Source organism: Scomber scombrus, unplaced genomic scaffold (genome assembly GCF_963691925.1).
Source record: "Scomber scombrus unplaced genomic scaffold, fScoSco1.1 SCAFFOLD_172, whole genome shotgun sequence".
NCBI lineage: Eukaryota > Metazoa > Chordata > Actinopteri > Scombriformes > Scombridae > Scomber > Scomber scombrus.
Genome location: NW_026910703.1, coordinates 52501 through 76381, shown reverse-complemented (window position 1 = coordinate 76381; position 23881 = coordinate 52501). Strand labels below are relative to the sequence as shown.

The 23881-nt window shown below is 50.8% G+C and overlaps 2 protein-coding genes across 9 annotated transcripts in view; one reads left to right on the top strand and one right to left on the bottom strand.

The window, feature by feature from the left end:
• Positions 1-2169: 2169 nt before the first annotated feature.
• Positions 2170-11347, bottom strand: cavin2b (caveolae associated protein 2b). Of its 2 annotated transcripts, XM_062415348.1 has the most exons (7): positions 10905-11347; positions 8810-8950; positions 8041-8142; positions 6642-6902; positions 3340-3492; positions 2333-2530; positions 2170-2290 (listed from the first exon to the last, which is right to left on the bottom strand). In XM_062415348.1, the coding sequence occupies exons 1-7, from the start codon at positions 11175-11177 to the stop codon at positions 2192-2194; spliced, it is 1227 nt and encodes a 408-aa protein (XP_062271332.1). In that variant the 5' UTR covers positions 11178-11347; the 3' UTR covers positions 2170-2191. The 2 variants fall into 2 exon arrangements, with proteins under 2 accessions (XP_062271332.1, XP_062271331.1); XM_062415347.1 differs by having other exon boundaries at positions 2170-2530.
• A 1331-nt stretch (positions 11348-12678) lies between these two features.
• Positions 12679-23881, top strand: part of vps16 (VPS16 core subunit of CORVET and HOPS complexes) — a 22283-nt gene continuing 11080 nt past the window's right edge. For all 7 annotated transcript variants that reach the window (XM_062415341.1, XM_062415342.1, XM_062415338.1 and 4 more), the window contains exons 1-12: positions 12679-12802; positions 13159-13247; positions 15032-15123; positions 15272-15400; positions 15748-15892; positions 15969-16084; positions 17545-17667; positions 17760-17815; positions 19028-19117; positions 22332-22503; positions 22585-22716; positions 23868-23881. The exon at positions 23868-23881 is cut by the window's right edge and continues 114 nt beyond it. In XM_062415341.1, coding sequence (XP_062271325.1) covers positions 12753-12802; positions 13159-13247; positions 15032-15123; positions 15272-15400; positions 15748-15892; positions 15969-16084; positions 17545-17667; positions 17760-17815; positions 19028-19117; positions 22332-22503; positions 22585-22716; positions 23868-23881 — 1208 coding nt within the window. In that variant the 5' untranslated portion in view covers positions 12679-12752. The remainder of the gene's footprint in view (positions 12803-13158; positions 13248-15031; positions 15124-15271; positions 15401-15747; positions 15893-15968; positions 16085-17544; positions 17668-17759; positions 17816-19027; positions 19118-22331; positions 22504-22584; positions 22717-23867) is intronic.

Here is a 23881-nt window from a genome sequence, read left to right as displayed (position 1 = left end):
TACTCAGTAGTAGTACTCAGTAGTAGTACTCAGTAGTAGTACTCAGTAGTAGTACTCAGTAGTAATCAGTAGTAGTACTCTGTAGTAGTACTCAGTAGTAGTACTCAGTAGTAGTACATGCAGTACTCTGCAGCAGAGGAAGCTTCTGAGTAAAGGTGGACTGATTTTTCTGGCTCCGCCCCCCCCTCCATCTCTATTGGCTGCATTACTTCAAAGTCCCGCCCCCCCCCCCCCCCCCCCCAAACTCAGAACGGCCCTCAGCTCAGAGGTCAAAGGTCACCGCTCTCAGCAGGAACTGATTCTGTCTGTTTTCACTCAACTACAAACTTTTAAACCACAGAAGAAAAAGAGTATATGTGTATATATTTATATATTTATATATTTATATATTTATATATTTATATATTTATGCTTCCTTTGAAGCTCAAATGAAACAGAAACAGAAACGTGTTTACAGAGATTTTATTTTTCTTTGCAGACTTCAGGTGAGTCTCTGACAGGAAACAGGAAATGTTCTTTGGCAGCAGTTTCACAATAAAAGAAAAATAATAAAGCCAGTGAGTTTATACATGAAAGCAACCCTAACCCTCTGTTAGCAAGCTAGCTAGTTAGCATTTAGTGATGCTAGCATCCACACTCACTCATTCACACACACACAGACACACACACACACACACACACACACACACACAGACACACACACAGACACACACACACACACACACACACACACATAGACACACACACACACACACACACACACACACACAGACACACACACACACACACATAGACACACACACACACGTGTGAGTGATACATTTATTGATTACATGATAAATCAGATCTGGATTGTGATTGATCACATTAGGATCTAGGAGCGCTCCTCCTCTCTCTCCTCCTCTCTCTCCTCCTCTCTCTCCTCCTCTTTCTCCTCCTCTCTCTCCTCCTCTCTCCTCCTCTCTCTCCTCCTCTCTCCTCCTCTCTCCTCCTCTCTCTCCTCCTCTCTCCTCCTCTCTCTCCTCCTCTCTCCTCCTCTCTCTCCTCCTCTCTCCTCCTCTCTCTCCTCCTCTCTCTCCTCCTCTCTCCTCCTCTCTCTCCTCATCTCTCTCCTCCTCTCTCTCCTCCTCTCTCCTCCTCTCTCTCCTCCTCTCTCTCCTCCTCTCTCTCCTCCTCTCTCCTCCTCTCTCTCCTCCTCTCTCTCTCTCCTCCTCTCTCTCCTCCTCTCTCTCCTCCTCTCTCTCCTCCTCCTCTCTCCTCCTCTCTCTCCTCCTCTCTCTCCTCCTCTCTCCTCCTCTCTCTCCTCCTCTCTCTCCTCCTCTCTCTCCTCCTCTCTCCTCCTCTCTCTCCTCCTCTCTCTCCTCCTCTCTCTCCTCCTCTCTCTCCTCCTCTCTCCTCCTCTCTCTCTCTCCTCCTCTCTCCTCCTCTCTCTCCTCCTCTCTCTCCTCCTCTCTCCTCCTCTCTCTCCTCATCTCTCTCCTCCTCTCTCTCCTCCTCTCTCCTCCTCTCTCTCCTCCTCTCTCTCCTCCTCTCTCTCCTCCTCTCTCTCCTCCTCTCTCTCCTCCTCTCTCCTCCTCTCTCTCCTCATCTCTCCTCCTCTCTCTCCTCCTCTCTCTCCTCCTCTCTCTCCTCCTCTCTCTCCTCCTCTCTCTCCTCCTCTCTCTCCTCCTCTCTCTCCTCCTCCTCTCTCCTCCTCTCTCTCCTCCTCTCTCTCCTCCTCTCTCCTCCTCTCTCTCCTCCTCTCTCCTCCTCTCTCTCCTCCTCTCTCTCCTCCTCTCTCTCCTCCTCTCTCTCCTCCTCTCTCCTCCTCTCTCTCTCTCCTCCTCTCTCCTCCTCTCTCTCCTCCTCTCTCTCCTCCTCTCTCCTCCTCTCTCTCCTCATCTCTCTCCTCCTCTCTCTCCTCCTCTCTCCTCCTCTCTCTCCTCCTCTCTCTCCTCCTCTCTCTCCTCCTCTCTCCTCCTCTCTCTCCTCCTCTCTCTCCTCCTCTCTCTCCTCCTCTCTCTCCTCCTCTCTCTCCTCCTCTCTCTCCTCCTCTCTCTCCTCCTCTCTCTCCTCCTCCTCTCTCCTCCTCTCTCTCCTCCTCTCTCTCCTCCTCTCTCCTCCTCTCTCTCCTCCTCTCTCTCCTCCTCTCTCTCCTCCTCTCTCCTCCTCTCTCTCCTCCTCCTCTCTCCTCCTCTCTCTCCTCCTGTTTCTACTCCTGTTTCTCCTCGTGAGGAAGAGTAGATGACAGAGCGAACTCCTGACTGACGCCCTCTGACATCACTGACAGGTTCGCCTCTACACCTGACGCCTCCTCCTCCTCTTCCTCCTTCACCTCCTCTTCCTCCTTCACCTCCTCTTCCTCCTTCAGCTCCTCTTCCTCCTTCACCTCCTCCTTCTCTTTCACCTCCTCCTTCTCTTTCACCTCCTCCTCCTCCTGCTCGGCCGGAGCCAGCTGAGCGTGAACCTGTGTGAAGGGAACTTCCAGCGAGGAGAGATGAAGCTCAGCAGGAAGAGACTCCGGAGGCTGAGAGTCCGAGCTGCTGCGAGGCTGAGACACAGGTCAGAGGTCAGAGGTCAGACACAGAGGTCAGAGGTCAGACACACAGGTCAGAGGTCAGACACAGAGGTCAGAGGTCAGACACACACAGGTCAGAGGTCAGAGGTCAGACACAGAGGTCAGAGGTCAGACACACAGGTCAGAGGTCAGACACAGAGGTCAGAGGTCAGAGGTCAGACACACAGGTCAGAGGTCAGACACAGAGGTCACAGGTCAGAGGTCAGACACACAGGTCAGAGGTCAGAGGTCAGACACAGAGGTCAGAGGTCAGACACACAGGTCAGAGGTCAGACACACAGGTCAGAGGTCAGAGGTCAGACACACAGGTCAGAGGTCAGACACACAGGTCAGAGGTCAGACACACAGGTCAGAGGTCAGACACACAGGTCAGAGGTCAGACACACAGGTCAGAGGTCAGAGGTCAGACACACAGGTCAGAGGTCAGACACACAGGTCAGAGGTCAGACACACAGGTCAGAGGTCAGACACACAGGTCAGAGGTCAGAGGTCAGACACAGAGGTCAGAGGTCAGACACACAGGTCAGAGGTCAGACACACAGGTCAGAGGTCAGAGGTCAGACACACAGGTCAGAGGTCAGACACACAGGTCAGAGGTCAGACACACAGGTCAGAGGTCAGAGGTCAGACACACAGGTCAGAGGTCAGAGGTCAGACACACAGGTCAGAGGTCAGACACACAGGTCAGAGGTCAGAGGTCAGACACACAGGTCAGAGGTCAGACACACAGGTCAGAGGTCAGACACACAGGTCAGAGGTCAGACACAGAGGTCAGAGGTTACCTTCCTGATGCTGAAGGTGAGAGGTGAGACCTTCAGGCTGGAGGTTTTCTGTTTGATCTTCTCTCGTTGTTCCTGAGATACGATCTTTGTTCCGATCTTCGTCATTTTCTTCTCAATGTTCTGCTTAGAGAACGCCTTCTTCAGACTGTCTACCTGCAGAGAGAGAGACAGTTATACCTGTCTGTCTGCAGAGAGAGAGACAGTTATACCTGTCTGTCTGCAGAGAGAGAGAGACAGTTATACCTGTCTGTCTGCAGAGAGAGAGAGACAGTTATACCTGTCTGTCTGCAGAGAGAGAGAGACAGTTATACCTGTCTGTCTGCAGAGAGAGAGAGACAGTTATACCTGTCTGTCTGCAGAGAGAGAGACAGTTATACCTGTCTGTCTGCAGAGAGACAGACAGTTACACCTGTCTGTCTGCAGAGAGAGAGACAGTTATACCTGTCTGTCTACCTGCAGAGAGAGAGACAGTTATACCTGTCTGTCTACCTGCAGAGAGAGAGACAGTTACACCGGTCTGTCTGCAGAGAGAGAGAGACAGTTATACCTGTCTGTCTGCAGAGAGAGAGAGACAGTTATACCTGTCTGTCTGCAGAGAGAAAGAGACAGTTATACCTGTCTGTCTGCAGAGAGAGAGAGACAGTTATACCTGTCTGTCTGCAGAGAGAGAGACAGTTATACCTGTCTGTCTGCAGAGAGACAGACAGTTACACCTGTCTGTCTGCAGAGAGAGAGACAGTTATACCTGTCTGTCTGCAGAGAGAGAGACAGTTATACCTGTCTGTCTGCAGAGAGAGAGACAGTTATACCTGTCTGTCTGCCTGCAGAGAGAGAGACAGTTACACCTGTCTGTCTGCAGAGAGAGAGACAGTTATACCTGTCTGTCTGCAGAGAGAGAGACAGTTATACCTGTCTGTCTGCCTGCAGAGAGAGAGACAGTTACACCTGTCTGTCTGCAGAGAGAGAGACAGTTATACCTGTCTGTCTGCAGAGAGAGAGACAGTTATACCTGTCTGTCTGCCTGCAGAGAGAGAGACAGTTACACCTGTCTGTCTGCAGAGAGAGAGACAGTTACACCTGTCTGTCTGCAGAGAGAGAGACAGTTATACCTGTCTGTCTACCTGCAGAGAGAGAGACAGTTATACCTGTCTGTCTGCAGAGAGAGAGACAGTTATACCTGTCTGTCTACTTGCAGAGAGAGAGACAGTTACACCTGTCTGTCTGCCTGCAGAGAGAGAGACAGTTATACCTGTCTGTCTGCAGAGAGACAGACAGTTACACCTGTCTGTCTGCAGAGAGAGAGACAGTTATACCTGTCTGTCTGCAGAGAGAGAGACAGTTACACCTGTCTGTCTGCAGAGAGAGAGACAGTTACACCTGTCTGTCTACCTGCAGAGAGAGAGACAGTTATACCTGTCTGTCTACCTGCAGAGAGAGAGACAGTTATACCTGTCTGTCTACCTGCAGAGAGAGAGACAGTTATACCTGTCTGTCTGCCTGCAGAGAGAGACAGTTATACCTGTCTGTCTGCAGAGAGAGAGACAGTTATACCTGTCTGTCTGCAGAGAGAGAGACAGTTACACCTGTCTGTCTGCAGAGAGAGAGACAGTTACACCTGTCTGTCTGCAGAGAGAGAGACAGTTACACCTGTCTGTCTGCAGAGAGAGAGACAGTTATACCTGTCTGTCTGCAGAGAGACAGACAGTTACACCTGTCTGTCTGCAGAGAGAGAGACAGTTATACCTGTCTGTCTGCAGAGAGAGAGACAGTTACACCTGTCTGTCTGCAGAGAGAGAGACAGTTATACCTGTCTGTCTGCAGAGAGAGAGACAGTTATACCTGTCTGTCTACCTGCAGAGAGAGAGACAGTTATACCTGTCTGTCTACCTGCAGAGAGAGAGACAGTTATACCTGTCTGTCTGCAGAGAGAGAGACAGTTATACCTGTCTGTCTGCAGAGAGAGAGACAGTTACACCTGTCTGTCTACCTGCAGAGAGAGAGACAGTTACACCTGTCTGTCTGCAGAGAGAGAGAGACAGTTATACCTGTCTGTCTGCCTGCAGAGAGAGAGACAGTTATACCTGTCTGTCTGCCTGCAGAGAGAGAGACAGTTACACCTGTCTGTCTGCCTGCAGAGAGAGAGACAGTTATACCTGTCTGTCTGCCTGCAGAGAGAGACAGTTATACCTGTCTGTCTGCAGAGAGAGAGACAGTTACACCTGTCTGTCTGCAGAGAGAGAGACAGTTACACCTGTCTGTCTGCAGAGAGAGAGACAGTTACACCTGTCTGTCTGCAGAGAGAGAGACAGTTATACCTGTCTGTCTGCAGAGAGACAGACAGTTACACCTGTCTGTCTGCAGAGAGAGAGACAGTTATACCTGTCTGTCTGCAGAGAGAGAGACAGTTACACCTGTCTGTCTGCAGAGAGAGAGACAGTTATACCTGTCTGTCTGCAGAGAGAGAGACAGTTATACCTGTCTGTCTACCTGCAGAGAGAGAGACAGTTATACCTGTCTGTCTACCTGCAGAGAGAGAGACAGTTACACCTGTCTGTCTGCAGAGAGAGAGACAGTTACACCTGTCTGTCTGCAGAGAGAGAGACAGTTATACCTGTCTGTCTGCAGAGAGAGAGACAGTTATACCTGTCTGTCTACCTGCAGAGAGAGAGACAGTTATACCTGTCTGTCTACCTGCAGAGAGAGAGACAGTTATACCTGTCTGTCTACCTGCAGAGAGAGAGACAGTTATACCTGTCTGTCTGCAGAGAGAGAGACAGTTATACCTGTCTGTCTGCAGAGAGAGAGACAGTTACACCTGTCTGTCTGCCTGCAGAGAGAGAGACAGTTATACCTGTCTGTCTGCCTGCAGAGAGAGAGACAGTTACACCTGTCTGTCTGTCTGCAGAGAGAGAGACAGTTACACCTGTCTGTCTGCAGAGAGAGAGACAGTTACACCTGTCTGTCTACCTGCAGAGAGAGAGACAGTTATACCTGTCTGTCTGCAGAGAGAGAGAGGCAGTTATACCTGTCTGTCTGCAGAGAGAGAGAGACAGTTATACCTGTCTGACTGCAGAGAGAGAGAGACAGTTATACCTGTCTGTCTGCAGAGAGAGAGACAGTTATACCTGTCTACCTGAAGAGAGAGAGAGACAGTTACACCTGTCTGTCTGCAGAGAGAGAGACAGTTATACCTGTCTGTCTGCAGAGAGAGAGAGACAGTTACACCTGTCTGTCTGCAGAGAGAGAGACAGTTACACCTGTCTGTCTGCAGAGAGAGAGACAGTTACACCTGTCTGTCTTACCTTCTTCAGACTGGAGCGTTTCAGCTTCTCTGCTCTCGACTTCTCCATGTTCTCCAGATCTTGAGGCCACGCCTCCTCCTCGTCTGGCTCCGCCTCCAGTCCGACGTCCTCATCAGATGATAGGTCGATGGTGCTGAGCCCGCCCTCCTGGCCTCGGTTACCATCGACGACGGCTGCCTCGTCATCCTCCTCCAAAATCATATCACGAGGGTACGGAGGAGGATCCTTCACAAAGACACTGGATGGGATCTCATTCTCCTCCTGCAGGAGAACATCAGGAGAACATCAGGAGAACATCAGGAGAACACCAGGAGAACATCAGGAGAACACCAGGAGAACATCAGGAGAACACCAGGAGAACACCAGGAGAACATCAGGAGAACACCAGGAGAACATCAGGAGAACATCAGGAGAACATCAGGAGAACACCAGGAGAACACCAGGAGAACATCAGGAGAACACCAGGAGAACATCAGGAGAACACCAGGAGAACACCAGGAGAACACCAGGAGAACACCAGGAGAACATCAGGAGAACACCAGGAGAACACCAGGAGAACACCAGGAGAACACCAGGAGAACATCAGGAGAACATCAGGAGAACATCAGGAGAACATAGGGTTAGGGTTAGTACAGACAGTACAGACTCGTATCATGTGCTTTGGTAATACTGTATTTTATGTTCTTGTCAATAAAGTTCCTTTGAATTGAACTGACTCATAAACAGGAGGAAGCTGGAGACCCGCCCACTGAGGAATGCTGGGAATGTTGGGTGTCGGTGAGAAATACACACTCAAGACTACACACAATACACACCTACACACAACTACACACACACACACACACACAGGTGAGAAGCACCAGAAATACACACTCACAACTACACACACACAATACAGAACTGTAGACTAACTTATGATCACACTGTGGTGTTACACTCCTGCTGCTACCATGACAACCAAACCACATGATGACCAGTTTTATCACACACACACACACACACACACACACACACACACACACACACACACACACACACACACACACACACACACACACACACACACACACACACACTAAAGTTTCCACTTGGCTTCAGCAGCTGAGACCAAATAAGGTCTGAAAGTCTGAAAGTCTGAAAATGTGAAGCAGGGACAGAGGACAGTATGATGTCATCAGCTCAGTGACAGCGTGATGTCATCAATAAAGATTGACTGAGGGTGATGTCATCAGCTCAGTGACAGCGTGATGTCATCAATAAAGATTGACTGAGGGTGATGTCATCAGCTCAGTGACAGCGTGATGTCATCAATAAAGATTGACTGAGGGTGATGTCATCAGCTCAGTGACAGCGTGATGTCATCAATAAAGATTGACTGAGGGTGATGTCATCAGCTCACCTGGAAAATCAGCACCTTGAAGTTGTTCCTGTGGATCAGGTGGGCGTGGTTGGCCTCCAGCTTCTTCACCTGGACACCCTGACGCTCCATCTTATCACGCACCTGAAACATGAGCAGCTCTTCATCCACCTGTCAGCTCACAGGTGTGATGTCACAGGTGTGATGTCACAGGTGTGACAGGTGAGACAGGTGTGACAGGTGTGACAGGTGTGACAGGTGTGACAGGTGAGACAGGTGAGACAGGTGAGACAGGTGAGACAGGTGTAACAGGTGTGACAGGTGAGACAGGTGTGACAGGTGAGACAGGTGTGACAGATGAGACAGGTGAGACAGGTGTAACAGGTGAGACAGGTGAGACAGGTGTGACAGGTGTGACAGGTGTAACAGGTGAGACAGGTGAGACAGGTGAGACAGGTGTAACAGGTGAGACAGGTGTAACAGGTGAGACAGGTGAGACAGGTGAGACAGGTGTAACAGGTGTAACAGGTGAGACGGGTGAGACAGGTGTAACAGGTGAGACAGGTGAGACAGGTGTAACAGGTGTAACAGGTGAGAGACAGGTGAGACAGGTGTAACAGGTGAGACAGGTGAGACAGGTGTAACAGGTGTAACAGGTGAGAGACAGGTGTAACAGGTGAGACAGGTGTGACAGGTGTAACAGGTGTGACAGGTGTGACAGGTGAGACAGGTGAGACAGGTGTAACAGGTGTAACAGGTGAGAGACAGGTGAGACAGGTGAGACAGGTGTAACAGGTGAGACAGGTGTTACCTCCTTCATGGTGACAGACAGCTTGCGGCTCTTGTCCAGCAGCTTGCTCACAGTGTTGGAGGTGTGACTGTGGCTCTTGGACAGTTTGGTCATATCAGCCTGGATCCCTCGAACCACGCCCTCCATCTCCACCTGGTGCACCTGAGGACAAGCAGCCAATCAGCAGTCAGCTGGGAGGACAAGCAGCCAATCAGCAGTCAGCTGGGAGGACAAGCAGCCAATCAGCAGTCAGCTGGGAGGACAAGCAGCCAATCAGCAGTCAGCTGTGAGGACAAGCAGCCAATCAGCAGTCAGCTGGGAGGACAAGCAGCCAATCAGCAGTCAGCTGGGAGGAAGTTTAGTTTGCAGTGACAAAAAACAACAAACAGAAATAAGAAAAGATCACGATGAGAATAAAAGAGCAGCTCTGTGTTCCATTAGTAGATCTTCCTGTCCTCCTCCTGGGTCACATTGACCCCGTCTGATCCTTCCTTCCTTCCTTCCTTCCTTCCTTCCTTCCTTCCTTCCTCCCTTCCCTCCCTCCCTCCCTCCCTCCCTCCCTCCCTCCCTCCCTCCCTCCCTCCCTCCCTCCCTCCCTCCTTCCTTCCTTCCTTCCTTCCTTCCTCCCTCCCTCCCTCCCTCCCTCCCTCCCTCCCTCCCTCCTTCCTTCCTTCCTTCCTCCCTCCCTCCCTCCCTCCCTCCCTCCCTCCCTCCTTCCTTCCTTCCTTCCTTCCTCCCTTCCCTCCCTCCCTCCCTCCCTCCTTCCTCCCTCCCTCCCTCCCTCCCTCCCTCCTTCCTCCCTCCCTCCCTCCCTCCTTCCTTCCTTCCTTCCTTCCCTCCCTCCCTCCCTCCCTCCTTCCTTCCTCCCTCCCTCCCTCCTTCCTTTCTTTCCTTCTTCCTCCCTTCGATCATTCCTTCCTTCCTACCATCTTTGCATCTTTCCTTCCTTCCTTCCTTCCCTCCCTCCCTCCCCCCTAACCCCCACCAAACCTTAACCCCCCCATCCCTAACCCCCCCAATCTTAACCCCCCCATCCCTAACCCCCACCAAACCTTAACCCCCCCATCCCTAACCCCCCCATCCCTAACCCCCACCAAACCTTAACCCCCCCAACCTTAACCCCCCCATCCCTAACCCCCCCAACCTTAACCCCCCCAACCTTAACCCCCCCAACCTTAACCCCCCCATCCCTAACCCCCACCAAACCTTAACCCCCCCAACCTTAACCCCCCCATCCCTAACCCCCCCATCCCTAACCCCCCCAACCTTAACCCCCCTATAATGAGCGAGCATGTGCCGTCACACCTCTACACACAGTCACTGTCTGATCTCAGTGTGGAAACTCCTGCAGTCAGCTGTGAGGACAAGCAGCCAATCAGCAGTCAGCTGTGAGGACAAGCAGCCAATCAGCAGTCAGCTGTGAGAACAAGCAGCCAATCAGCAGTCAGCTGTGAGGACAAGCAGCCAATCAGCAGTCAGCTGTGAGAACAAGCAGCCAATCAGCAGTCAGCTGTGAGGACAAGCAGCCAATCAGCAGCCAGCTGTGAGGACAAGCAGCCAATCAGCAGTCAGCTGTGAGGACAAGCAACCAATCAGCAGTCAGCTGTGAGGACAAGCAGCCAATCAGCAGTCAGCTGTGAGAACAAGCAGCCAATCAGCAGTCAGCTGTGAGGACAAGCAGCCAATCAGCAGTCAGCTGTGAGAACAAGCAGCCAATCAGCAGTCAGCTGTGAGGACAAGCAGCCAATCAGCAGTCAGCTGTGAGAACAAGCAGCCAATCAGCAGTCAGCTGTGAGGACAAGCAGCCAATCAGCAGTCAGCTGTGAGGACAAGCAACCAATCAGCAGTCAGCTGTGAGGACAAGCAGCCAATCAGCAGTCAGCTGTGAGGACAAGCAGCCAATCAGCATCAGCAGCCAGCTGTGAGCAGACCTGCTGTAACAACACTAACAGGATGTGTGTTTCCTCTGCTGCTTCAAACTGGTTCTGACTTTCACAAAGTTTGAAGTTTGAAGTTGAAACAGCAGAAACAACTTGTGACATCTGCAGCAGGTTTTACAGGAAACTTGAACACGTGTCTCTGTCTCACAGACCCGGGTCCAGGTGGACTCACTCACCTCCATCTTGTGCTGGTTCTCCTGGACCGCGTCCAACATGTTAACCAGCTTGTCGAGCAGCGTCAGGACCGTGATGGCGTTCACGGGGCCCTGCCCCATTTTCTCCAGAGAGGAAGCTTGGTCCTCCTGGTTCTCCTGGTTCTGGTTCTGGAGCTGGAGCTGGTCCTGGAGGTCCTGGATCTGGTCCTGGATCTGGGGGGGAACCATGAGGTCCTGACTCTGGTGGGTCTCAGTAGTTACCATGATCCTGTCTGTCTGAACACCGTCGAACATCAGAGAGTCTGAAACACTGAGCTCAGTGTGTGTGTGTGTGTGTGTGTGTGTGTGTGTGTGTGTGTGTGTGCTGGGCTCTGATTGGTTGGCTCAGACTCACACTTTCCATCTAACTTCCTGGACTGGAGACGCCTGGAAACCTGTTAACTCCTTCACTGCCTCAAACAGGCAGAATGCTCCTTTAAAGTCTCTAAAGAAATCAATCAATCAATCAATCAATCAATTTAAATATCTGAAACAATTGATAGATACATGTATACAAATAAAAACAAATAAATAAATCAATATGATGAAAATGATGTCATTTAATTAAGATTATGATGGAGTATTGATCAGCTGATTGACAGGCTGGTGTTATGGAGTATTGATCAGCTGATTGACAGGCTGGTGTTATGGAGGATTGATCAGCTGATTGACAGGCTGGTTTTATGGAGTATTGATCAGCTGATTGACAGGCTGGTGTTATGGAGTATTGATCAGCTGATTGACAGGCTGGTTTTATGGAGTATTGATCAGCTGATTGACAGGCTGGTGTTATGGAGTATTGATCAGCTGATTGACAGGCTGGTGTTATGGAGTATTGATCAGCTGATTGACAGGCTGGTGTTATGGGGATTGATCAGCTGTTGTTGGGACTCTGAGCTGCAGTGAAGGGGTTAATTCTCTCTGCAGCTCACGCCCAGAAGGGAAGGGGGGGGGTTGTGTTACCATGGTGACAGCTGTGTATGTTGCGTGTTTTCAGGGTGAGGTCACTTTTCCTCTCTTTGTGTTTTCGTGTCTTCATGAGAAACATTCAATGTCTCCGACAGCAACGAATAAAGTTAGTCAGAGTTGAAAAGTTAAAGAGTTGAAAAGTTAAAGAGTTGAAATGTTAAAGAGTTGAAAAGTTAAAGAGTTGAAATGTTAAAGAGTTGAAATGTTAAAGAGTTGAAAAGTTAAAGAGTTGAAAAGTTAAAGAGTTGAAAAGTTAAAGAGTTGAAATGTTAAAGAGTTGAAATGTTAAAGAGTTGAAAAGTTAAAGAGTTAAAAATTGTTTTACATAACTAGCACAGCCACTTCTTCTTCTCACACCATAACATACTATTACTGCAGGGCTCCAGCAGGGGGAGAGGCGGTGTAGTTACTGCAGGGCTCCAGCAGGGGGAGGGGTGGTGTAGTTACTGCAGGGCTCCAGCAGGGGGAGCGGTGGTGTAGTTACTGCAGGGCTCCAGCAGGGGGAGCGGCGGTGTAGTTACTGCAGGGCTCCAGCAGGGGGAGGGGTGGTGTAGTTACTGCAGGGCTCCAGCAGGGGGAGCGGTGGTGTAGTTACTGCAGGGCTCCAGCAGGGGGAACGGTGGTGTAGTTACTGCAGGGCTCCAGCAGGGGGAGCGGTGATGTAGTTACTGCAGGGCTCCAGCAGGGGGAGCGGTGGTGTAGTTACTGCAGGGCTCCAGCAGGGGGAGCGGTGGTGTAGTTACTGCAGGGCTCCAGCAGGGGGAGCGGTGGGGAAGCAGAAGAAGAAGAAGAAGAAGCAGAAGAAGAAGTAGTGAGATCAGCTGACTGAGTTGACGGCTAACAGAGCAGCTAACAGTCAACATGGCGTTCATCACCGCCAGCTGGAACCCGCTGGGAGACGCTTTCTACCGGTCAGTATGTCTCCGGTTCTCCGGTCAGATTAACCCTGGAGCAGCTAGCCGCTAGCCGCTAGCCGCTAGCAGCTAACAGCTAACAGCTAACACTGCAGGTTACAGCTCAGTGCTAGCTGTTAGCATTTGGTGTTTATGTTTACTAGTCATGTGACTCATGCTAAATTTATATTAATGATGTGTGTGTGTGTGTGTGTGTGTGTGTCTGTATGTCTCTTGGTGTGTGTGTGTGTGTGTGTGTGTGTGTGTGTGTGTGTGTGTGTGTGTGTTCTGTGTGTGTGTGTTTCTGTGTGTGTGTGTGTGTGTGTGTGTGTGTGTGTGTGTGTGTGTGTGTGTGTGTGTGTGTGTGTGTGCAGTAAGACGGAGCTGTATGAGATGTGTTGGAGTCTGAGGGACGGACTCAGAGACTGTCTGGTGGCTGCAGCTCCATATGGAGGACCAATAGGTAACACACACACACACACACACACACACACACACACACACACACACACACACACCCAGAGACACACACACACACACACACACACACACACACACACACACACACACACACACACACACACACACACACACACTCAGAGACAGACTGGGGGGGCGGCTGAGAGCATCTTACTGGTTAATATTGTTGCTATGGTAACCAAAGCATGAGGACAGGGTTAGGGTGTCCCCCCCTTTCTCTACCTGTCTGTCTCTACCTGTCTGTTTATCTACCTGTCTGTCTCTACCTGTCTGTCTCTACCTTTCTGTCTATCTACCTGTCTGTCTCTACCTGTCTGTCTCTACCTGTCTGTCTCTACCTGTCTGTCTGTCTCTACCTGTCTGTCTCTACCTGTCTGTCTATCTACCTGTCTGTCTCTACCTGTCTGTCTCTACCTGTCTGTCTATCTACCTGTCTGTTTATCTACCTGTCTGTCTCTACCTGTCTGTCTCTAACCTGTCTGTCTCTCTACCTGTCTGTCTCTACCTGTCTGTCTCTAACCTTTCTGTCTCTCTACCTGTCTGTCTCTACCTGTCTGTCTCTAACCTGTCTGTCTCTCTACCTGTCTATCTCTACCTGTCTGTCTCTACCTGTCTGTCTCTCTACCTGTCTGTCTCTACCTGTCTGTCTCTACCTGTCTGTCTCTCTACCTGTCTGTCTCTACCTGTCTGTCTCTAACCTGTCTGTCTCTCTACCTGTCTGTCTCTAACCTGTCTGTCTCTCTACCTGTCTGTCTCTACCTGTCTGTCTATCTACCTGTCTGTTTATCTACCTGTCTGTCTCTACCTGTCTGTCTCTAACCTGTCTGTCTCTCTACCTGTCTGTCTCTACCTGTCTGTCTCTAACCTTTCTGTCTCTCTACCTGTCTGTCTCTACCTGTCTGTCTCTAACCTGTCTGTCTCTCTACCTGTCTATCTCTACCTGTCTGTCTCTACCTGTCTGTCTCTCTACCTGTCTGTCTCTACCTGTCTGTCTCTACCTGTCTGTCTCTCTACCTGTCTGTCTCTACCTGTCTGTCTCTAACCTGTCTGTCTCTCTACCTGTCTGTCTCTACCTGTCTGTCTCTACCTGTCTGTCTCTCTACCTGTCTGTCTCTACCTGTCTGTCTCTACCTGTCTGTCTCTCTACCTGTCTGTCTCTACCTGTCTGTCTCTACCTGTCTGTCTCTCTACCTGTCTGTCTCTACCTGTCTGTCTCTAACCTGTCTGTCTCTCTACCTGTCTGTCTCTACCTGTCTGTCTCTAACCTGTCTGTCTCTACCTGTCTGTCTCTACCTGTCTGTCTCTCTACCTGTCTGTCTCTACCTGTCTGTCTCTAACCTGTCTGTCTCTCTACCTGTCTGTCTCTACCTGTCTGTCTCTAACCTGTCTGTCTCTACCTGTCTGTCTCTAACCTGTCTCTGTCTCTACCTGTCTGTCTCTACCTGTCTGTCTCTACCTGTCTGTCTCTCTACCTGTCTGTCTCTACCTGTCTGTCTCTAACCTGTCTGTCTCTCTACCTGTCTGTCTCTAGCCTGTCTGTCTCTCTACCTGTCTGTCTCTACCTGTCTGTCTCTACCTGTCTGTCTCTCTACCTGTCTGTCTCTACCTGTCTGTCTCTAACCTGTCTGTCTCTCTACCTGTCTGTCTCTACCTGTCTGTCTCTAACCTGTCTGTCTCTACCTGTCTGTCTCTAACCTGTCTCTGTCTCTACCTGTCTGTCTCTACCTGTCTGTCTCTAACCTGTCTGTCTCTCTACCTGTCTCCCAGCTCTCCTGAGAGAACCTCTCAGACGTTCTCCGAGTTCTCGTCCTCAGTTGGAGATCTATTCTGCGTCTGGAGGTTCCATCGCCAGCTTCCCGGTAAAGACGCACCTGTCCTGATGATCGGCCAATCAGCTTTAGTCCTGCCAATTAACCTGACCCTTCTGTGTCTTTACCTGTCTGTCTCTACCTGTCTGTCTCTACCTGTCTGTCTCTACCTGTCTGTGTCTACCTGTCTGTGTGTCAGTGGAAGAGTGGTGCAGTGGTGCAGCTGGGTTGGACGGTCAGTGATGAGCTTCTGTGTATTCAGGAAGACGGTTCAGTCCTGATCTACGACCTGTTCGGATCCTTTAAGAGACACTTCAGCATGGGACAGGTAAGCTGCTGACTCACCTGTTCGTTAACCTGCTGACTCACCTGTTAATCAACCTGCTGACTCACCTGTTCATCAACCTGCTGACTCACCTGTTCGTTAACCTGCTGACTCACCTGTTCATCAACCTGCTGACTCACCTGTTCGTTAACCTGTTGACTCACCTGTTCGTTAACCTGTTGACTCACCTGTTCATTAACCTGCTGACTCACCTGTTCATTAACCTGCTGACTCACCTGTTCATCAACCTGCTGACTCACCTGTTCGTTAACCTGTTGACTCACCTGTTCGTTAACCTGTTGACTCACCTGTTCATTAACCTGCTGACTCACCTGTATGACGTCTTACAGGAGGTGGTCCAGACTCAGGTGTTGGAGGCCAAAGTGTTCCACTCTCCATATGGGACAGGGGTCGCCATAGTAACAGGCTCCTCCCGCTTCACCTTAGCAACCAACATCGACGACCTGAAGCTCAGGAGGTTACCTGAAGTCCCAGGTAACACCTGACCGAGTGTGTATGATGACTCCGCCTCCCTCAGGTAACTCACTCAGGTGTGTTTTCCTGCCCTCAGGTCTGCAGGGACCCCCGTCCTGCTGGGCCGTCCTCACCCAGGACAGGCAGACCAAAGTCCTGCTGGCTACTGGACCAGACCTCTACATCCTGGACAACACATCCTGCACCGCTGTGGTGAGACAGGATGAGAGAGAGAGACAGGCTGAGAGAGAGAGACAGGCTGAGAGAGAGAGACAGGCTGAGAGAGAGAGAGACAGGCTGAGAGAGAGAGAGACCGGCTGAGAGAGAGAGAGAGAGAGAGACAGGCTGAGAGAGAGAGAGAGAGAGAGACAGGTTGAGAGAGAGAGAGAGAGAGAGACAGGCTGAGAGAGAGAGAGAGAGAGAGAGAGACAGGCTGAGAGAGAGAGACAGGCTGAGAGAGAGAGACAGGCTGAGAGAGAGAGACAGGCTGAGAGAGAGAGAGACCGGCTGAGAGAGACAGGCTGAGAGAGAGAGAGACAGGCTGAGAGAGAGAGAGAGAGACAGGCTGAGAGAGAGAGAGAGAGAGAGACAGGTTGAGAGAGAGAGAGAGAGACAGGCTGAGAGAGAGAGACCGGCTGAGAGAGAGAGACAGGCTGAGAGAGAGAGAGAGAGAGAGAGAGAGAGAGAGACAGGCTGAGAGAGAGAGACAGGCTGAGAGAGAGAGACAGGCTGAGAGAGAGAGAGAGAGAGAGAGAGAGAGACAGGTTGAGAGAGAGAGAGAGAGACAGGCTGAGAGAGAGAGACAAGCTGAGAGAGAGAGAGAGAGAGAGAGAGAGAGACCGGCTGAGAGAGAGAGACAAGCTGAGAGAGAGAGAGAGAGAGAGACAGGCTGAGAGAGAGAGAGAGAGAGAGACAGGTTGAGAGAGAGAGAGAGAGACAGGCTGAGAGAGAGAGAGAGAGAGAGACAGGCTGAGAGAGAGAGAGAGAGACAGGCTGAGAGAGAGAGACAGGCTGAGAGAGAGAGACAGGCTGAGAGAGAGAGACCGGCTGAGAGAGAGAGAGAGAGAGAGAGAGAGAGAGACAGGCTGAGAGAGAGAGACAGGCTGAGAGAGAGAAAGAGAGAGAGAGAGAGAGACAGGCTGAGAGAGAGAGACAGGCTGAGAGAGAGAAAGAGAGAGAGACAGAGAGAGACAGGCTGAGAGAGAGAGACAGGCTGAGAGAGAGAGACAGGCTGAGAGAGAGAGACCGGCTGAGAGAGAGAGAGAGAGAGAGAGACAGGCTGAGAGAGAGAGACAGGCTGAGAGAGAGAGACAGGCTGAGAGAGAGAGAGGGAGAGAGAGAGAGACAGGCTGAGAGAGAGAGAAAGACAGGCTGAGAGAGAGAGAGAGAGAGAGACAGGCTGAGAGAGAGAGAGACAGGCCTGCCTGTCTGTCTCTCTGACCACCTGTCTCTCTGCCCGTCTGTCTCTCTGACCACCTGTCTGTCTCTCTGACCACCTGTCTCTCTGACCACCTGTCTGTCTCTCTGACCACCTGTCTCTCTGACCACCTGTCTGTCTCTCTGCCCGTCTGTCTCTCTGCCCGTCTGTCTCTCTGACCACCTGTCTGTCTCTCTGCCCGTCTGTCTGTCTCTCTGACCACCTGTCTGTCTCTCTGCCTGTCTCTCTCTCTCAGAGTCCCCCAGGTCTTGGTCCTCAGGCCGGCAGCATTGTCCATATGTGTGTTTCCTTCAGTTATAAATACCTGGCTCTCTTCACTGACTCCGGACACCTGTGGACAGGCCCCTCCCACCTGCAGGTGAGCAGCTCCACTGTCCAATCAGCTTTGAGATGTGTCACCTGGGGGGCGGGTCATTGTGGGTGATTGACAGGTGATGTTTGTGTGTGCAGGACAAACTGAGTGAGGTCGACACCAAGGTGAGGATGTCTCCCAAACAGATGGTGTGGTAAGTAACCTGTCTCACTCTCTACCTGTCTCACCCTCTAACTACCTGTCTCACTCTCTACCTGTATCCCTCTCTACCTGTCTCCCTCTCTACCTGTCTCACCCTCTAACTACCTGTCTCATTCTCTACCTGTCTCACCCTCTGACTACCTGTCTCATTCTCTACCTGTCTCACCCTCTAACTACCTGTCTCATCCTCTACATGCCTCACCCTCTACCTGTCTCATCCTCTACATGTCACTCTCTGACTACCTGTCTCACCCTCTACCTGTCTCACCCTCTAACTACCTGTCTCACTCTCTACTTGTCTCACCCTCTACCTGTCTCACTCTCTACCTGTCTCACCCTCTATCTGTCTCACTCTCTGACTACCTGTCTCACACTCTACCTGTCTCACCCTCTAACTGTCTCACTCTCTACCTGTCTCACTCTCTGACTATCTGTCTCACTCTCTACCTATCTCACTCTCTGACTACCTGTCTCACTCTCTACCTATCTCACTCTCTGACTACCTGTCTCATCCTCTAATGTCTCACTCTCTGACTACCTGTCTCACCCTCTACCTGTCTCAACTTTATGACTACCTGTCTCACCCTCTACCTGTCTCACTCTCTACCTGTCTCATCCTCTAGTTAACTGTCTCACTCTCTACCTGTCTCACCCTCTATCTGTCTCACTCTCTACCTGTCTCACTCTCTGACTACCGGTCTCACTCTCTTACTACCTGTCTATCTCTGACTACCTGTCTCACTCTCTGACGACCTGTCTCACTCTGACTACCTGTCTCACCCCTACCTGTCTCACTCTCTGACTACCTGTCTCACCCTCTACATGTCTCACTCTCTGACTACCTGTCTCACCCTCTACCTGTCTAACTATATGACTACCTGTCTCACCCTCTACCTGTCTCACTCTCTACCTGTCTCACCCTCTCTCTACCTTTCTTATCCTCTATCTGTCTCACTCTCTACCTGTCTCACTCTCTGACTACCTGTCTCACTCTCTGACTACCTGTCTCTCTCTGACTACCTGTCTCATCCTCTACCTGTCTCAATCTCTGACTACCTGGCTCACTCTCTACCTGTCTCACTCTCTGAATACCTTCCTCTCTGTGACTACCTGTCTCACTCTGACTACTTGTCTCATCCTCTACCTGTCTCACTCTGACTACCTGTCTCACTCTCTACCTGTCTCACTCTGTCCTCTTGTCCAGGTGCCGCAGACCAAAGTCCCAGCAGCCGTCTGTGGTGTTGATGTGGGACCGACTCCTCCTGGTGGCCGGAGTCTGTAGTGACACCATCCAGTATCCTATAAACCACTTCACACCTATGCTGCCTCTCCGTAATACATGAACCTGCTCGTTAAGGCTCTGCATGGACCTGCTAGTTAAGGCTCTGCATGGACCTGCTAGTTAAGGCTCTGCATGGACCTGCTCGTTAAGGCTCTGCATGGACCTGCTAGTTAAGGCTCTGCAGGGACCTGCTAGTTAAGGCTCTGCATGGACATGCTAGTTAAGGCTCTGCATGGACCTGCTAGTTAAGGCTCTGCATGAACCTGCTAGTTAAGGCTCTGCAGGGACCTGCTAGTTAAGGCTCTGCATGGACCTGCTCGTTAAGGCTCTGCATGGACCTGCTAGTTAAGGCTCTGCAGGGACCTGCTAGTTAAGGCTCTGCATGGACCATGCTAGTTAAGGCTCTGCAGGGACCTGCTAGTTCAGGCTCTGCAGGGCCATGCTAGTTAAGGCTCTGCAGGACCTGCTAGTTAAGGCTCTGCATGGACCTGCTAGTTAAGGCTCTGCATGAACCTGCTAGTTAAGGCTCTGCATGGACCTGCTAGTTAAGGCTCTGCATGAACCTGCTAGTTAAGGCTCTGCATGGACCTGCTAGTTAAGGCTCTGCAGGGACCTGCTCGTTAAGGCTCTGCATGGACCTGCTAGTTAAGGCTCTGCATGAACCTGCTCGTTAAGGCTCTGCAGGGACCTGCTAGTTAAGGCTCTGCAGGGACCTGCTCGTTAAGGCTCTGCAGGGACCTGCTCGTTAAGGCTCTGCAGGGACCTGCTAGTTAAGGCTCTGCAGGGACCTGCTCGTTAAGGCTCTGCATGGACCTGCTAGTTAAGGCTCTGCAGGGACCTGCTAGTTAAGGCTCTGCAGGGACCTGCTCGTTAAGGCTCTGCAGGGACCTGCTCGTTAAGGCTCTGCAGGGACCTGCTCGTTAAGGCTCTGCATGGACCTGCTAGTTAAGGCTCTGCAGGGACCTGCTCGTTAAGGCTCTGCATGGACCTGCTAGTTAAGGCTCTGCATGAACCTGCTCGTTAAGGCTCTGCAGGGACCTGCTCGTTAAGGCTCTGCAGGGACCTGCTAGTTAACACTCTGCAGGGACCTGCTAGTTAAGGCTCTGCAGGGACCTGCTCGTTAAGGCTCTGCAGGGACCTGCTCGTTAAGGCTCTGCAGGGACCTGCTAGTTAAGGCTCTGCAGGGACCTGCTCGTTAAGGCTCTGCAGGGACCTGCTAGTTAAGGCTCTGCAGGGACCTGCTAGTTAAGGCTCTGCATGGACCTGCTAGTTAAGGCTCTGCATGGACCTGCTAGTTAAGGCTCTGCATGGACCTGCTAGTTAAGGCTCTGCATGAACCTGCTAGTTAAGGCTCTGCATGGACCTGCTAGTTAAGGCTCTGCATGAACCTGCTAGTTAAGGCTCTGCATGGACCTGCTAGTTAAGGCTCTGCATGAACCTGCTAGTTAAGGCTCTGCATGGACCTGCTAGTTAAGGCTCTGCATGGACCTGCTAGTTAAGGCTCTGCAGGGACCTGCTCGTTAAGGCTCTGCAGGGACCTGCTCGTTAAGGCTCTGCAGGGACCTGCTAGTTAAGGCTCTGCATGGACCTGCTAGTTAAGGCTCTGCAGGGACCTGCTAGTTAAGGCTCTGCAGGGACCTGCTAGTTAAGGCTCTGCATGGACCTGCTAGTTAAGGCTCTGCATGAACCTGCTAGTTAAGGCTCTGCATGGACCTGCTAGTTAAGGCTCTGCATGAACCTGCTAGTTAAGGCTCTGCATGGACCTGCTAGTTAAGGCTCTGCAGGGACCTGCTAGTTAAGGCTCTGCAGGGACCTGCTAGTTAAGGCTCTGCATGAACCTGCTAGTTAAGGCTCTGCAGGGACCTGCTAGTTAAGGCTCTGCAGGGACCTGCTCGTTAAGGCTCTGCAGGGACCTGCTCGTTAAGGCTCTGCATGGACCTGCTAGTTAAGGCTCTGCAGGGACCTGCTAGTTAAGGCTCTGCAGGGACCTGCTAGTTAAGGCTCTGCATGGACCTGCTAGTTAAGGCTCTGCATGAACCTGCTAGTTAAGGCTCTGCATGGACCTGCTAGTTAAGGCTCTGCATGAACCTGCTAGTTAAGGCTCTGCATGGACCTGCTAGTTAAGGCTCTGCAGGGACCTGCTAGTTAAGGCTCTGCAGGGACCTGCTAGTTAAGGCTCTGCATGAACCTGCTAGTTAAGGCTCTGCAGGGACCTGCTCGTTAAGGCTCTGCAGGGACCTGCTAGTTAAGGCTCTGCATGGACCTGCTAGTTAAGGCTCTGCAGGGACCTGCTAGTTAAGGCTCTGCAGGGACCTGCTAGTTAAGGCTCTGCATGGACCTGCTAGTTAAGGCTCTGCAGGGACCTGCTAGTTAAGGCTCTGCAGGGACCTGCTAGTTAAGGCTCTGCATGGACCTGCTAGTTAAGGCTCTGCATGAACCTGCTAGTTAAGGCTCTGCATGGACCTGCTAGTTAAGGCTCTGCATGAACCTGCTAGCTAAGGCTCTGCAGGGACCTGCTAGTTAAGGCTCTGCATGGACCTGCTAGTTAAGGCTCTGCATGAACCTGCTAGTTAAGGCTCTGCATGGACCTGCTAGTTAAGGCTCTGCATGAACCTGCTAGTTAAGGCTCTGCAGGGACCTGCTAGTTAAGGCTCTGCAGGGACCTGCTCGTTAAGGCTCTGCAGGGACCTGCTAGTTAAGGCTCTGCAGGGACCTGCTCGTTAAGGCTCTGCAGGGACCTGCTCGTTAAGGCTCTGCAGGGACCTGCTCGTTAAGGCTCTGCATGGACCTGCTCGTTAAGGCTCTGCATGGACCTGCTCGTTAAGGCTCTGCATGGACCTGCTAGTTAAGGCTCTGCATGAACCTGCTCGTTAAGGCTCTGCAGGGACCTGCTAGTTAAGGCTCTGCAGGGACCTGCTAGTTAAGGCTCTGCATGGACCTGCTCGTTAAGGCTCTGCAGGGACCTGCTCGTTAAGGCTCTGCAGGGACCTGCTAGTTAAGGCTCTGCAGGGACCTGCTCGTTAAGGCTCTGCATGGACCTGCTAGTTAAGGCTCTGCATGAACCTGCTAGTTAAGGCTCTGCATGGACCTGCTAGTTAAGGCTCTGCAGGGACCTGCTAGTTAAGGCTCTGCAGGGACCTGCTCGTTAAGGCTCTGCAGGGACCTGCTAGTTAAGGTGATGTCAGTTCTTAGGTCAGGTGATGTTTGACCCTTGACCGTGGCTCAGGTTTCCATTGGACGATCAGTGTGTGTGTGTGGGCGAGCTGGACGGGGTGCGGATCATCAGCTCGTCCAATCAGGAGCTGCTGCAGGAGGTTCCTTTGGTCTGTCAGGACATCTTTAAAATCGCCTCCATGGCGCCCGGAGCCCTGCTGCTGGAGGCCCACCGCGAGTATGAGGTACACCTGTCTGTCTGACACCTGTCTGTCTGACTGAATGTGTGTGTTTTAATATGTGCATGTGTTTTTATGTGTGTGTAGAAGTGTAGTCAAAAGGCTGATGAGTACCTGCGGGAGATCAAGGAGCAAAGCATGCTGGGAGAAGCAGTGAGACAGTGTGTGGAGGCAGCAGGACACGAGTATGACTCCAATACCCAGAAGTCCCTGCTCAGGGTGAGAACACACACACACACACACACACACACACATACACACAGACACACAGACACACAGACAGACAGACAGACAGACACACACACGTATTCATCTTGAAATATCTTATATAAATAAAAGATCATCATTTACAAAAAAAAAAAAAAAAAGCAAATACTTTGTTTCCAAACACTTTATATTACTGAAAACTCGTAAAAAAACATGTGAAGCGTGTTCAGTAAATTAATTTATTTCAAGATGAATCACGGTCGCACCACATGACTGTTTTTAAGGCCAATTAATCTAGAAACCACTAAAATCACTTAATTTCAAATGTATAATATGAATGTTCAGGTTCACAACATTCTGAATGTTTGAACTACTGCTTTAGATATGCTGCTTTTATTATTCTACAATTGAGTTGTTGCACATCCTTATACGTCATTGACCCGAATATATATATATATATATATATATATGTATATATATATATATATATATATATATATATATATATATATACGTGTGTGTAATGCCTCCCTCTGGCCACCAGGTGGGTTAGGGTTATATATATATATATACGTGTGTGTAATGCCTCCCTCTGGCCACCAGGCGGGTTAGGGTTATATATATAGTATATATACGTGTGTGTAATGCCTCCCTCTGGCCACCAGGTGGGTTAGGGTTATATATATATATATATATACGTGTGTGTAATGCCTCCCTCTGGCCACCAGGCGGGTTAGGGTTATATATATATATATATATATATACGTGTGTGTAATGCCTCCCTCTGGCCACCAGGTGGGTTAGGGTTATATATATATATATATATATATATACGTGTGTGTAATGCCTCCCTCTGGCCACCAGGTGGGTTAGGGTTATATATATATATACGTGTGTGTAATGCCTCCCTCTGGCCACCAGGTGGGTTAGGGTTATATATATATATATATACGTGTGTGTAATGCCTCCCTCTGGCCACCAGGTGGGTTAGGGTTATATATATATATATATATACGTGTGTGTAATGCCTCCCTCTGGCCACCAGGTGGGTTAGGGTTATATATATATATACGTGTGTGTAATGCCTCCCTCTGGCCACCAGGCGGGTTAGGGTTATATATATATATATATACGTGTGTGTAATGCCTCCCTCTGGCCACCAGGCGGCGTCCTTCGG